General features: G+C 40.0%; 1 protein-coding gene across 1 annotated transcript; it reads right to left on the bottom strand.

The window, feature by feature from the left end:
• Window positions 1–269: 269 nt before the first annotated feature.
• Window positions 270–8,486, bottom strand: phb1 (prohibitin 1). The gene is made up of 7 exons (XM_003222633.3): window positions 8,347–8,486; window positions 5,908–6,023; window positions 4,826–4,987; window positions 4,152–4,294; window positions 3,323–3,439; window positions 1,514–1,609; window positions 270–1,254 (listed from the first exon to the last, which is right to left on the bottom strand). The coding sequence occupies exons 2-7, from the start codon at window positions 5,993–5,995 to the stop codon at window positions 1,042–1,044; spliced, it is 819 nt and encodes a 272-aa protein (XP_003222681.2). The 5' UTR covers window positions 5,996–6,023; window positions 8,347–8,486; the 3' UTR covers window positions 270–1,041.
• Between the last annotated feature and the right edge of the window lie 4,487 nt (window positions 8,487–12,973).

Raw genomic sequence — 12,973 nt, 5'->3', positions numbered from 1 at the left:
TGTTGAACAATTCCTATCAGACCTTCACATTGGCCAGGTAGATAGAAGTGATGGGAGGTGGAGTTCAATACCACGTGGAGGGTCTACAAGCCCCAGCACTGGCCTACTGTGCATATTATCTGAAAGTTGATGACCCCCACGTGATATAGCAAGCGGGGGTGGTGGCCCAATTTTGCTTGCTTAAGGTTACAGTGAACTCAAGGAAGAAAGATTTGATCCCAAGATTTCCAATTTAGAGTTCTTAATACATTAACTTCCAAGTCACACTGTTAAGAAGGGACATTTTATTTGTTCATTTATTGAAGGTTGTTTAATACAGTCTCAACTTCTTGCCAGAAGTAAACTTCTTTTGAAGTAATTAAAACATCCCACTAGTGAATGCTGCTATCATCAGGCGATCAGTGGAAAACTTGCCACATTTCCCTTACAGCTGGGATGAGACTGAAACAGAAATTAGCTGTCTAAAAGATCTGTTTTTTCTCAGTATGAAGATAGGTATATTAACCATTGACAAGTCATAGAGGAGAGCAGGAATAAAATTTGCATGAAAGTGTTAGTTCCATATGGGAACAATCCATCCTCAAAGATCATGATGGTTGTTATAATCTGCTTTACTGTATGGGTGGCAGAATTTTCTCATACTGATAAACCCTTGCTTGGCATTGTATTTGACAGCAAAGAAAGGGCTGAAGAAAGACGACTTTTTCAGTTTCTCAAAACAAAGCTTACAATGAAATAATATGGCAAGATCTTGTAAAAATCAATGTTCATTCCAGAGGGGGGCCTTAGGTTAAATTTGTCAGAACAAAAAAACACAACTCCTTAGTCCTTTACAACTTTCATTCTGCATACTGATCACCAACAAAAATAATGTTTTAGTGGAAGAAAATGAAGATTGATCACCTTTATTATAGTAAGGTATTTTCAATCTCTTGAATTTTCAACCCCAAGTTGTGAAACCTCAGTGATTACTTTTGGCTAAATGATCTTATTTTCAAGGGAATTGTAGAAAAAAGAGAGGGCCGGGAACAGAGAAGGTGCTCATTGGGGTAGCTGGAGCAACACTGACTGTCCTGATGGTAGATAGGTGATGTTGCGGGACCGCGAGAGCTGATACGCAATATCTTCAGCTGCCTCCAATTTGCGTAATTCAATGAGGCCATCGCCAGCACTAGCCAGAGAATTGGCAATCAGCTCAGCTGCTTTTGAGTCCCCCTCTGCTGAGATGATAGCTGCTTTTTTCTGTTGCTCTGCCTGTGAAAGTATGGAAGGAAACAGATAAATAATGGAAGCAGGAAAAGGGACAACTAACCCCATCAAGAACAAATTTCAGCATTGAGTGTTGACAGTAGCCAGAAGAGAACAAATTGGGGGGGGGGGGGGGGGGAGGGGAGGGGAGGTGCATTAGAAGTCATGACTTCTGAGCAGCATGGAACTGAGAAAAAAGGTATAAACCTCTCCAGCAAGAAGTGATTCCCTGCCAATGTGATCTATCAAGCATATTAAGCCTCACCTTTTCCACTATGAATCTAGCCCTCTCTGCTTCTTGCTGGGCGACTTGCTTCATTTCTACTGCTTCTGTGAACTCTTTCCCAAATGTCAGATGTGTCTGAAAGAGAAGAGGGAAAGACTTGTCATTCATGAACTGTGTTAATACAAGCTACCGACGTTAAAGATTATTATTATTTTGAAATTAGCTCTGCCTTTCCTCCATTGTGCTCAAGGCATTTGAAAAAACTACACTATTAAACACAAATTACAGACATGTAAATCCATACATTAAAGATATTAAAAATACACAAATTACAAATGTGTTAAACTGCAATAGAATCATAGAATAGTAGAGTTGGAAGAGACCTCATGGGCCATCCAGTCCAACCCCCTGCTAAGAAGCAGGATATCGCATTCAAAGCACCCCCGACAGATGGCCATCCAGCCCCTGCTTAAAAGCCTCCAAAGAAGGAGCCTCCACCACAGTCCGGGGGAGAGTTCCACTGTCGAACAGCCCTCACAGTGAGGAAGTTCTTCCTAATGTTCAAGTGGAATCTCCTTTCCTGTAGTTTGAAGCCATTGTTCCGTGTCCTAGTCTGCAGGGCAGCAGAAAACAAGCTTGCTCCCTCCTCCCTATGACTTCCCCTCACATATTTATACATGGCGATCATGTCTCCTCTCAGCCTTCTCTTTTGCAGGCTAAACATGCCCAGTTCTTTAAGCCGCGTCTCATAGGGCTTGTTCTCCAGACCTTTGATCATTTTAGTCGCCCTCCTCTGGACGCTTTCCAGCTTGTCAACATCTCCCGTCAACTGTGGTGCCCAGAATTGGACACAGTATTCCAGGTGTGATCTGACCAAGGCAGAATAGAGGGGTAGCATGACTTCCCTGGATCTAGATGCTATACCCCTATTGATGCAGGCCAGAATCCCGTTGGCTTTTTTAGCTGCCGCATCACATTGTTGGCTCATGTTTAACTTGTTGTCCACAAGGACTCCAAGGTCTTTTTCGCACACACTGCTGTCAAGCCAGGCGTCCCCCATTCTGTATCTTTGATTTCCATTTTTTCTGCTGAAGTGAAGTAATAAAAGTAATGCAAACAAACAAAAATGATAACTTTACTTGCTTGTTTCCTGAAAGTGCGTACAAACAAGTTTTAAATTGTGTTATTGGGGTGCTAATGCCATGAAAACTTGCCATGTGTGATAGCCCTTCATATCATACTATTCTGTGGTGCCTTAAAAAGATGGAAAACCAAGTATTAGGCTCATCTACTATGCCTGGGAATTTACATCCTAGAAAAAGACACAAGAGAAGCAGATGAAAGAGAAAGAAATGGAAGCAGAGGTAAACAGGAAGAAATGACTGCTGCAGTTCCATGTGCATTGACAGCAGAATATTGAAACAAGGGACTGTTCCAAACATTCCAGAGGAAAAAAATAATCTGTTTATTTCCAGTGTATATTACATTCAGAATGAGATGGAAGCACTTCCTTTGAGATACCCATGGCCTTTTCACTTTGGACAAATTAATATAACCTGAATCCAGACACATTACTGCTAGGACTGAAGCATTCCTGTCACTGATCTGCTCATTGCATCTGAACCTCCTGCTGCAGCCTTTAGATTTCAAGGTCACATTTTTTTTTCTATGCCAGAAGATAATGAGAAACCTGCAACTCTCCAGACATTTTGAACCATGATTCCTATCAATATTTAGCCAGTAAAGCCAATAGCAGGTATGATGGGAGTTGTAATCAACATAAAGAGGGCCACAGGTTCCTTCCTCCTTAGTTTAAACCCTAACCTGTTAGCAATGATGGTTTCTTACCAAGGAAACATCATCCAGGATAAGGCCAAATGTTGCCGCTCTTTCTGTGAGGTCTTCACTCACTTGCCGTGAAACTAGCTCTCTCTGGGTGATCAACTCACCAGCATCAAAACGAGCCTGAAACAATGAGATGTGTTAAAAGGCAACGGGTGTGTGTAAGAGAGCCTTCCCAATGATGACTCCCCATTCATGAAATCGCTTTTTCTGGGAGGTCTGGTTGGCCTCCTCCCTAATGTCTTTCTGCTAGCAGATACGTTTTTTGTAATTCTAAGAAGCTTTTGGGTTTTGGTATATGTAACATAAGTTTTAATACAGTTGTGGTGGTATAGTGTTATTTTACTATGTTTTAAACTTAAAGTATTATTTAATGGCTTTTAAAATTGTGCTTTAAAAATTGTTTTAATTTTTATATTAACAGTTTAATTGTATTGTGCTTTTATAATAATGGACATCACCAAGGATCCTATGTTGAAAGGCGAATATAAATAAAATCATTAGTCCCTCCCATCACAGGATCACCAAGGGTTGCACACCCCAATAATTTCTTTAAAACATGCTTAAAATTACATTCAAATGCCCGAGAGTCCTCTTAGAGAATAATGGGAGAAATTTCCCCTTATTTTTGGCTTACCCTGGAATGTATTTGAATTACGACTTTTCTAGTAAACTAGAAGCTATTTGTTGTTTTTAAAAAAAGAAAAATATGTTTTCCCCATGGATATCCAAGTCTAGCCTGAGGGTTAGAAGTCACTAATGCTGGATTTATTTATTCATTCTCCTACTGCACCCCAGGAGCATGATACCACTTGAAAAATTGCCTTTTCCTTACCACTACAGATTTCAGAATCTCTGTTGTAATGGAAGGCAACACTCGCTCATCGTAGTCTTCACCGATAGTGGTATAAATTCTGGGAAGTTGAACAGTCACTGGCCTGAACAAGATTCGCAATGTGATGTTTACATTCTGTAAATCTACCAGAAAGATAGGAAGAACATTAGAGCAAGAATTCATGGTTGCAAGTCAAGGGTATGTTATTCCGGGCCCACTCCATGTTTTTGAAGAGGCTATAAATCAGCAATTCCCAGTTCATGCCTCTTTGCAAGCTTATGTGAATTTCCCCCCACAATCTGCCATCTCTATGGCAGCCTCAATGAGAAAAGAGCTAATGGTGAGGAAGGTTAGAAACTGCTGTCCCAGTAACATCCTCAGGACCATAGATCCTCTTCTTTTTAATTTGGCATTTCTCCAATCCCAGCAAGGCTTAGGAGCTAGGAAACCAAAACCAGAAAACTAGTATTTTTTAAAATCACCTTCTGTAATAATTCCCTATGCCAGTGGGCTTGTTTTGTCTTGTCTTGATTGAAGTGAAATAACCGAGGGGCTGGCCATTATGATAACCTGTTGCAACTTGCCCAGAACTCTACTTGGAAATCCACACCACTTTTCAATCAAACTGAATTATGTATCAAGGATAAAGTCAAACTGATCCAGCATCTGATTACCTTTGCTCCCAGTGATCACAGGAACGTTGCGTGGGCGAGAGCGGCAGTCAAATATGATTGGCTTCTGCACCCATGGGATAAGAAAATGAGTGCCTTCTCCCACCACTATGTCCTGGACACCTCGGAATCTGTCAAAAATGACAGCCCTGTGGCCTGCATCCACTAGAAGAGGAGTAGAGCAAACAAAACATCAGAAACTGGAACCACAAAAAAGTAAGAAATAGTGAACCATGTCCCACATCAATTTGGAGTTTTATGTGCCAAAAATGGTAAAGGTTTACATACTGATAAACCAGGCATGGGAAAACTTCGACCCTCCAGGTGTTTTGGACTTTAGCTCCCACAATTCCTAACAGAAAGCTGTTAGGAATTGTGGAGGTCCAAAGTTTACCCATGCCTGTGATAAACCTATGACCACCTGGTTTATTCAAAGATACAAATGGAACAAAATGTTGCAATGCTGTGTTCGCCTGTTCAGGATTTCAGCAAACGGATGCAAATGTTGCTGTTTTTAAATATAACTTTCAGAATCCCCAAGCCTTCATGTTACATTGCAGGCTAGAAATGAATTCCCTCCCATTTTTTATTCTAGGACCTTACAGTAGGAGTGTGGATTATATGGTCCTATAAGTCTTGCTGACTACCACTGCCATAATCTTTGAACATAGTGGTTGGAGTCCAATGACATTGAGAAAGCTACATAATGTAGTTAGCTACACTCCTGCAGAATATAATTCCCCTTTTGAATGTGTGGTCCTATTTGTCACTTTGTGTGTGTCTCCCAATTCTGTGAAATATTGACTTCTTCTCTTCAGTGTTTAGTTTTTACTTTTACGGTGAAGCCTACTATGATTATGGATCCATCTAGGTATTGTATTACAAAATGATTGGGACAAAATGCAAGCCTAATGAAGAAGGAGTTCCCTAAGCTTTTATCAGTTATATTCCATAGCAAAGTATCCAGCTCAGCTGTCTCTGCTTAACAGTTTTTAATATTCTACTGAAGAGTTCTAGTCAAAGGCAAATCACTAAAATCAACTGCAGTCAGTTACAATATCTCATGCAAGAAAATACGTCCTTACCATTATAAAGAGCAGAGTTGACAACTCCACCAGCAATTGCCAGGCCAAGGCCCAGTTTACCAACAGTCTCAAAGATCTTGGCAGCCATCAGGTCAGCTTCAAGCCTGCTTCTATGTCTTAAAAAAAAAATCACAGCTGCGCATAGAATAGGGAAATGCATAGAAGCCTTTAAAAAAAGGTAGTGAAGCAATTTCCCTCAATGGGAGCTGACTATAAAGCAGTCTGTTTTCCAACAATGACAAGTTACAAATCATTCATACCCACCTAGTAGTGTTGAATATCGTAGGATCTCCTCCAGAATAAACACCCAGATAACTGTTCTGATTTAACAATCTCCTTTCTGTTGGTATATATTATTGTTTCTCATGTAAACCCTCTAGGCTATATATTTATGGTGTATATGAAATAAAGGGTGTTTCAAAGAGATGTACCTGATTTGAAATCACTTTACCTCTGCAACCACGAACCGTGTATGAATGAAACCCTTACCCCTTGAAAGCTTCAAAGCAGAGTTTCAAATGATAATCGCTAGAGGTCTCTCCCAGCTCACAAACAACCTCCAGCCCCAGTCTTTTGCAAGATGGTGACTTCACAAGATAAGGCCTAATGAAATCATCTCAATTTGCAGAGTTATTGTCTAGTTTTGTTTCTGGTTCAAAATGGTTAGGAAAACTTGATAACATTACATTGTTGGGTGATAACATGTAGCTATTGTGAAATGTTCTGCTTTGAAATTGGTTCCATCATTTTGTTTTGTCTTAGTCATACATTTTTTATTTCATTTTCATACTTTTGTACTGCAAGGGTGGGGGGAAGGGCTCACAATGTCTTTCGCTTAGGAAAAACAAAAAAAATGTTTCATTTTTGATGCCATTTGTCCTTATTGTTGATCTTCTTTCTCCTGATATTGCCCCATTTTTTCTTATCTTCTCCCTTGGGCCTATACCATTAGTATTTCTTCTAGTTATTTGTCACTTTATTTCTACATTACATTTTCTCTCTATATTTATACATACAAATTTTATAATTTTACAGCTTTTTTGTTAGTATAAACCAGTGGTTCTCAACCTGTGGGTCCTCAGGTGTTTTGGCCTCCAACTCCAAGAAATCCCAGCCAGTTTAGCAGTTGTTAGGATTTCTGGGAGTTGAAGGCCAAAACATCTGGGGATCCACAGGTTGAGAACCACAGTTCAAGTTTTTTGTCATTTTACTTATACATTACATTTTCTTTTTTCCATTACTTTTAATAATATTTCATTTATATTTCTTAGAGATGATTTTGTTTGTTAATGTATTATTAATGCCTGTATAAATACTCATTAGCTTGGTCCATTGTCTACCCTTTTATATCAAACTGTCTCTCTCACTCTCTATATACATACATAAACAAACATATTAATATATATACTTATATATGTGTGTGTGTGAGTATATGTACTATAATTTCTATATCATTGATATTGTGCATTTTTTCTATTATGGTTTCTTAACAATTGGCCCATCAGTTAGCACCCGTCTTTTAAGTTTTAATATACAAAATACAGAAGATAACCATATATTTCTTATTTTTAGTTCTCATATCCTATCGTGGTCATCTTCTTTAGGTTTTTTTTACAAAGTCTAGTACAAAAGGTTCCATTCTTGTAGATTCTGCAAATTAGTTTGTTGAAGGGCTCCATCATTTTGGAACACCCTCTATAATGGAATTTCCTATTTAGATCTGGGTCCCATCTCCAAAATATCTCATAATATTCTGTATATGCAAGTATTACCAGACATGGGCAAACTTTGGCCCTTCAAGTGTTTTGGATTTCAACTCCTACAATTCCCAACAGCTGGTAGGCTGTTAGGAACTGTAGGAATTGAAGTCCAAAACACCTGGAGGGTCGATGCTTGCCCATGCCTGATCTACACTGTTGAATTAGTGCAATTTGGCACCACTTTGCCACGACTTGATGCAATGGAATCATGGGATTTATAGTTTGGTGAGACAACCACATAATTTGTCAAGGAAGGATAAAAGCTTTGTAAAAATACAACTCCCAGGATTGCATAGGATTAAGCCATGGCAGTTAAAGTGGAGTCAAACTGCATTAATTTTATAGTGTAGATGAATCCAAAATGGGGAGGGGGGGAGGAGACAATCAGAAACACGGTTCTGGTCCCAAGTATTAGGCTAAGGGATATCCAGCCTATAAAGGTTGCAGCCCACCATTTGCCAGAAATGGAATTCAGAAAAGCCTCTCAACCACCATGTTTTCCTCATCTCCACCCTCTTTAACCCTTGCTCTGTTTTCTTCGTCCCTTTCCATGCATTTTCCTAACACTCACAGCGCTCTCAACCCTCCCAAATGCAGACTGAAGCGAAAGGAAGGGAAGAAAAAAGATTTGGGGCGGCTGAGAACTCCGAGGGCCGCATGATCGCATTGCTTCACTCACCTCCCCAGACAGCTCTGACCTCCACATGAATCCCCAGCAAAAGCACCTGGCCTTGCTGTGCGGTGACGTACAATCTACTCGCCCCAAAGGTCTCGCGCAAAGACTGATGGGATTCGTAGTCTTTCTAGTCGCGGTGGTAAATGGAATGCAAAGGAGCACGAAGGCGGGAAGAACTACAAACCCCGAAAGCCTCACAAAGTCTGCCCTTATAGGCTCAGAGCTACTTGGGATTTGTTGTCTGTCATATATATAAGAAAAGCCAGGGTGGTAACTGCAGTAGAGTTAGGATTTTGGTGCTTCAGAGACAGTTGAGTTTCTGATCATGCAGAGTGCATCTACATTGTAGAATTAATGCAGTTTGACACCACTTTAACTACCATGGTTTAATTCCATGAGATAAGGGTACAGTAGAGTCTCACTTATCCAACACTCGCTTATCCAACGTTCTGGATTATCCAACGCATTTTTGTAGTCAACGTTATATCATGATATTTTGGTGCTAAATTCATAAATACAGTAATTACTACATAGCATTACTGCGTATTGAACTACTTTTTCTGCAAAATTTGTTGTCTAACATGATGTTTTGGTGCTTCATTTGTAAAATCATAACCTAATTTGATGATTAATAGGCTTTTCCTTAATGCCTCCTTATTATCCAACATATTTGCTTATCCAACATTCTGCCGGCCCGTTTATGTTGGATAAGTGAAACTCTACTGTATTTGTATTTTAGCAAAATGTATTAGGTTATGTTAAGCAAGCAGACAGAACATTCCCCTAGCCATAGTGTTGGGTGAGTGACTTCAAATTACTTAATGAAGTGATTGAAATGCACCCAGTATGAAATGCAAATCTACCACTTAAATGATGTTGTTAGAGTGACCCAGCATTTCAGTATACCATGTAGCTGTGGACAAACCTACATAGGGACCACCAAACACAGCATTGCCCAAACATGAATCAAGGAACATAAAAGGCATTGCAGATTAATTCAACCATAGTCAGCCATAGCAGAACACTTGATGAACCTACCTGGATACAGCATATTATGCTGAGAACACAAAAATGCTGGACCATTCTAACAACCACAAATGTCAGACTACACAGAGAAGCCACTGAAATCCACAAGTATGTGGACATTTCAACAGAAAGGAAGAAAACCATAAAAATGAACAAAATCTGGCTACTAGTATTAAAAAAACTCTAAAATCAGGACAATAAGTAAAGAACAATACTCAGAAAACAGAGGAATTCCAGACAGGAAACAAATAGGGCCAGCTAACACTTCTCAACAAAGGATTTCCCCAGGCTGTAAGCAGCCAGTCTTTGAAGCTGCAAGGCCATTCAATGCTAAGCAAGGTGGTCAATTGCAACATTCACACTTGTCTCAAGCAGACAGGAGTTCTTTCTCCCATGCTGGATATTTTACAGATATATAAACTCCACTTGCCAAGTTATCAACAGACCTCACTGCCTCTGAGAATGCATGCCATAGATATGGGTGAAACGTCAAGAGAGAATGCTTCTAGAACATGGCCATACAGCCTGGAAAATTCACAGCAACCCAGTGATTCTGGCCATGAAAGCCATTAAAAAAATTAAAAATATCTGCCACCCAGTTTCTTCTCATCTTCAGAACTTGGAAAGTCACTTTCAAAAAGCAATTGTTGCTGTTTGTTTCCACGATTGTTTGTAAAAGAGGCAATCTATTTTACGTCATAAACGCAGTGACTCATTTTGTTCCACTTTGTGTTACTCTTTTGTACAAGAGTGAAGTTCATAAGAAAATGGGAGAAAGCTCGAAAAATTCCTCTGAAAGTGCCTCTAAAAATGCCCTTAAAATGTCACTTTAGAAAGTTACTCAGAGCATTAGTCATTACGCCAAGAAGGTGAATTTATTTCCCATGTCTTAAGGTTGCTTTTGAAATGTAAATTCATTTTGTCTTTTTCATCCTCTCAAATGTCTTTGCAGGCAACTGTTAGTGGTTTGAGTGTTGAACTAGGGCCCCATCTACACTGCCATATAATCATAGAAACACAGAGTTAGAAGGGACCCTGTGGGCCATCCAGTCCAACCCCCTGCCAAGAAACAGGAAAATCGCATTCAAAGCACCCCCGACAGATGGCCTTTGAATGGAGTTCAATGGAGTTGAAACTGGGTTATATGGTCAATTTCATAGGCTAGATCTACATTTCATATAATCCAGTTTCTGAATCCAGATTATCTGCCCTGATTTATAAGAAGCACTGCTTGAATATCAAGAAAAAGGTGGGTGCTAGAAACAATATCATACGAAAGCTGACTGGCACAACCTGGGGATCAAAACCAGATACAGTGAAAACACCTGCCCTTGCGCTTTGCTACTCTGCTGCTGAATACGCATCCCAGTGTGGAATACATCTCATCACGTTAAAACAGTGGATGTGGCTCTTAATGAGACATGCCGCATTGTCACAGGATGTCCACACCCTACACCACTGGAGAAATTATACTGATATCCGTTGGGAAGTAGCAGCCTGTAATGAAAGGACCAAGGCAGTGATATCTCCAGCCCATCCTCTGTTCGGATATCAGCCAGCATGCCAATGCCTTAAATCAAGAAACAGCTTCCTAAGATCTACAGAGATACTCGCAGGAACACCTCAGCAAGCGAGAGTTCAAAAGTGGCAGGCTAAAACTCAGAACCTCAATTAGTGATTGATATGAAATGAGAAACTTCCTCCTGGTCACACAGAAGACTGGGCGACTTGGAAGGTGTTGAACAGACTGCGCTCTGGCACCATGACATGCAGAGCTAACCTTAAGAAATGGGGCTACAAAGTGGTGTTCGGAACATGTGACTGTGGAGGGAGAGCAAACCACAGACCACTGACTACAATGCGGGCTGAGCCCCTCCACATGCACAATGAAAGACCTTCTTACAGTGACATCAGAGACACTCCAAGTGGCCAGTTTATGGTTAAAGGAAATCTAGTTTTTAACTTTGTTTTTAAATACATTATAACTGTATCCTCAATTTGTTTCTGACACAATAAATAAATAATCTGCTTTGAAGTGCATTACGAGACTACACTGTCATATAACCCAGTTCAAAGCACATAATCCTGATTCAGAAACTGGATTATATGGAGGCATAGATGGAACCACAGACTTATATAATGCAGTTCAAACTGCATTATATGTTTCAAACTGCATTATATGCCATGTGGATATGGCCTAGGACTCCCTACTCACCAACTGTCTTTATTGGCAGTATGATCAATCAAGGTGAATACAAAGGTCTGGTATTTTGGGTATGCATGAACATGTATTTTATAACTTGTCAGCCTAAAGAAAACATAATTTTGGATGTATGGTCTGTATATATGCCCAGCTGCGCTTCACTATATCTTAGGTACTTCCTTTCTCTCTCTCTCTCTCCCCCCCCCCCCCCCCCATTCCATACTATCCTTTATTTTACATTGAAGGCATCATTTTAAAAAGGGCTAACACTGCCATATAATCCTGTTCCAATAAGATAATCTGGATTTTATATGGCAGTGTATAGGGGCCAAGGTCACTGAGTTAGTGGGATATAGCCATTGCCACTATCCATGTTTTCATTAATCATAATTCATCCTACAGTTTGGTACATACGCCATGGATGTGTTTACATAAAAAAATAAATGCAGTTTGAAGTTCCTTTAACTCCCATGGCTCGATGCTATGGAATCGTGGGAGTTGTCATTTTACATAGCCTTTAGTCTTCTCTGCCAAAGAGAGCTAGTGCCTCATCAAACTACACATCCCAGGATTCCATTAATATTGAGCCATGGCAGTTACAGTGGTATTAAACTGAATTAATTCTACATTGTGGATGCCTCCCCATGATTTCATCTAGAACCTAGTTTGAATATTTGGAGCTAGATGAAATTAATTCCAGATCAGTCCAGACCTAATCTGATTTGGATCCTGGGTCTGAATTTAGAACTGGAAAACTGAGGTTAAAAACTAACCCAACTAAAACACAGATAGTAAATACAGAACAACACTCAAAAGACAGGAAACAAGGTGTTAGCTGTCAGGGACAGCTAACACCTCCTAACAAAGGATTCCCCCAGACAGGAAGCAGCCAAGCTTTGAAGCTGCAAGGCTATTCAATGCTAATCAAAGTGGCCAATTGCAACATTCACACTTGCCTCCAACAGACAAGAGTTTTTTCTCCCACCGTGGACATTCCACAGAAATATAAACCCCACTTGCCTAGTTTCCAACAGACCTCACAACCTCTGAGGATGCCTGCCATAGATGAGGGCAAACTTCAGGAGAGAATACTTCTGGAACATGGCCATTCAGTCCAGAAAACTCATTGCAACCCAATTAAACTTTTATTTTTTCCATACATCTACATAAAATATGGAAAGATGCCGATCCGAAAGAGGGGATACCTCAGACATAGTTCAGACAAATAATCTTCCAGGTTTTTGTGTGCTAGTCACCTGTACAATTTGTTCTCTCTCTTTTTGAGGCCAATAACAATTTTAAAAAGAGTAAGCCATTCAATCTTGGCAATTTATGATGCTTTTTCTTGGCACTGACACCATCTGCCTCTTTCTCTTCCTAAGGGCACCATGTATTATTGCT

Source organism: Anolis carolinensis, chromosome 6 (assembly GCF_035594765.1).
Source record: "Anolis carolinensis isolate JA03-04 chromosome 6, rAnoCar3.1.pri, whole genome shotgun sequence".
NCBI lineage: Eukaryota > Metazoa > Chordata > Lepidosauria > Squamata > Dactyloidae > Anolis > Anolis carolinensis.
Note: the sequence above shows the minus strand (reverse complement) of the source record. Positions and strands in the feature narration are given on the sequence as shown.

Bases quoted from the DNA above. Each gene is read 5' to 3' on its own strand.
- phb1 (XM_003222633.3), bottom strand. From the start codon at position 5,995: ATGGCTGCCAAGATCTTTGAGACTGTTGGTAAACTGGGCCTTGGCCTG. The intron at 4,295-4,825 runs GTAATCAGATGC...TCTTTCTGGTAG, and splicing joins TGTGATCACTGGGAGCAAAG to ATTTACAGAATGTAAACATC. The intron at 1,255-1,513 runs GTGAGGCTTAAT...ATACTTTCACAG, and splicing joins CTAGATTCATAGTGGAAAAG to GCAGAGCAACAGAAAAAAGC.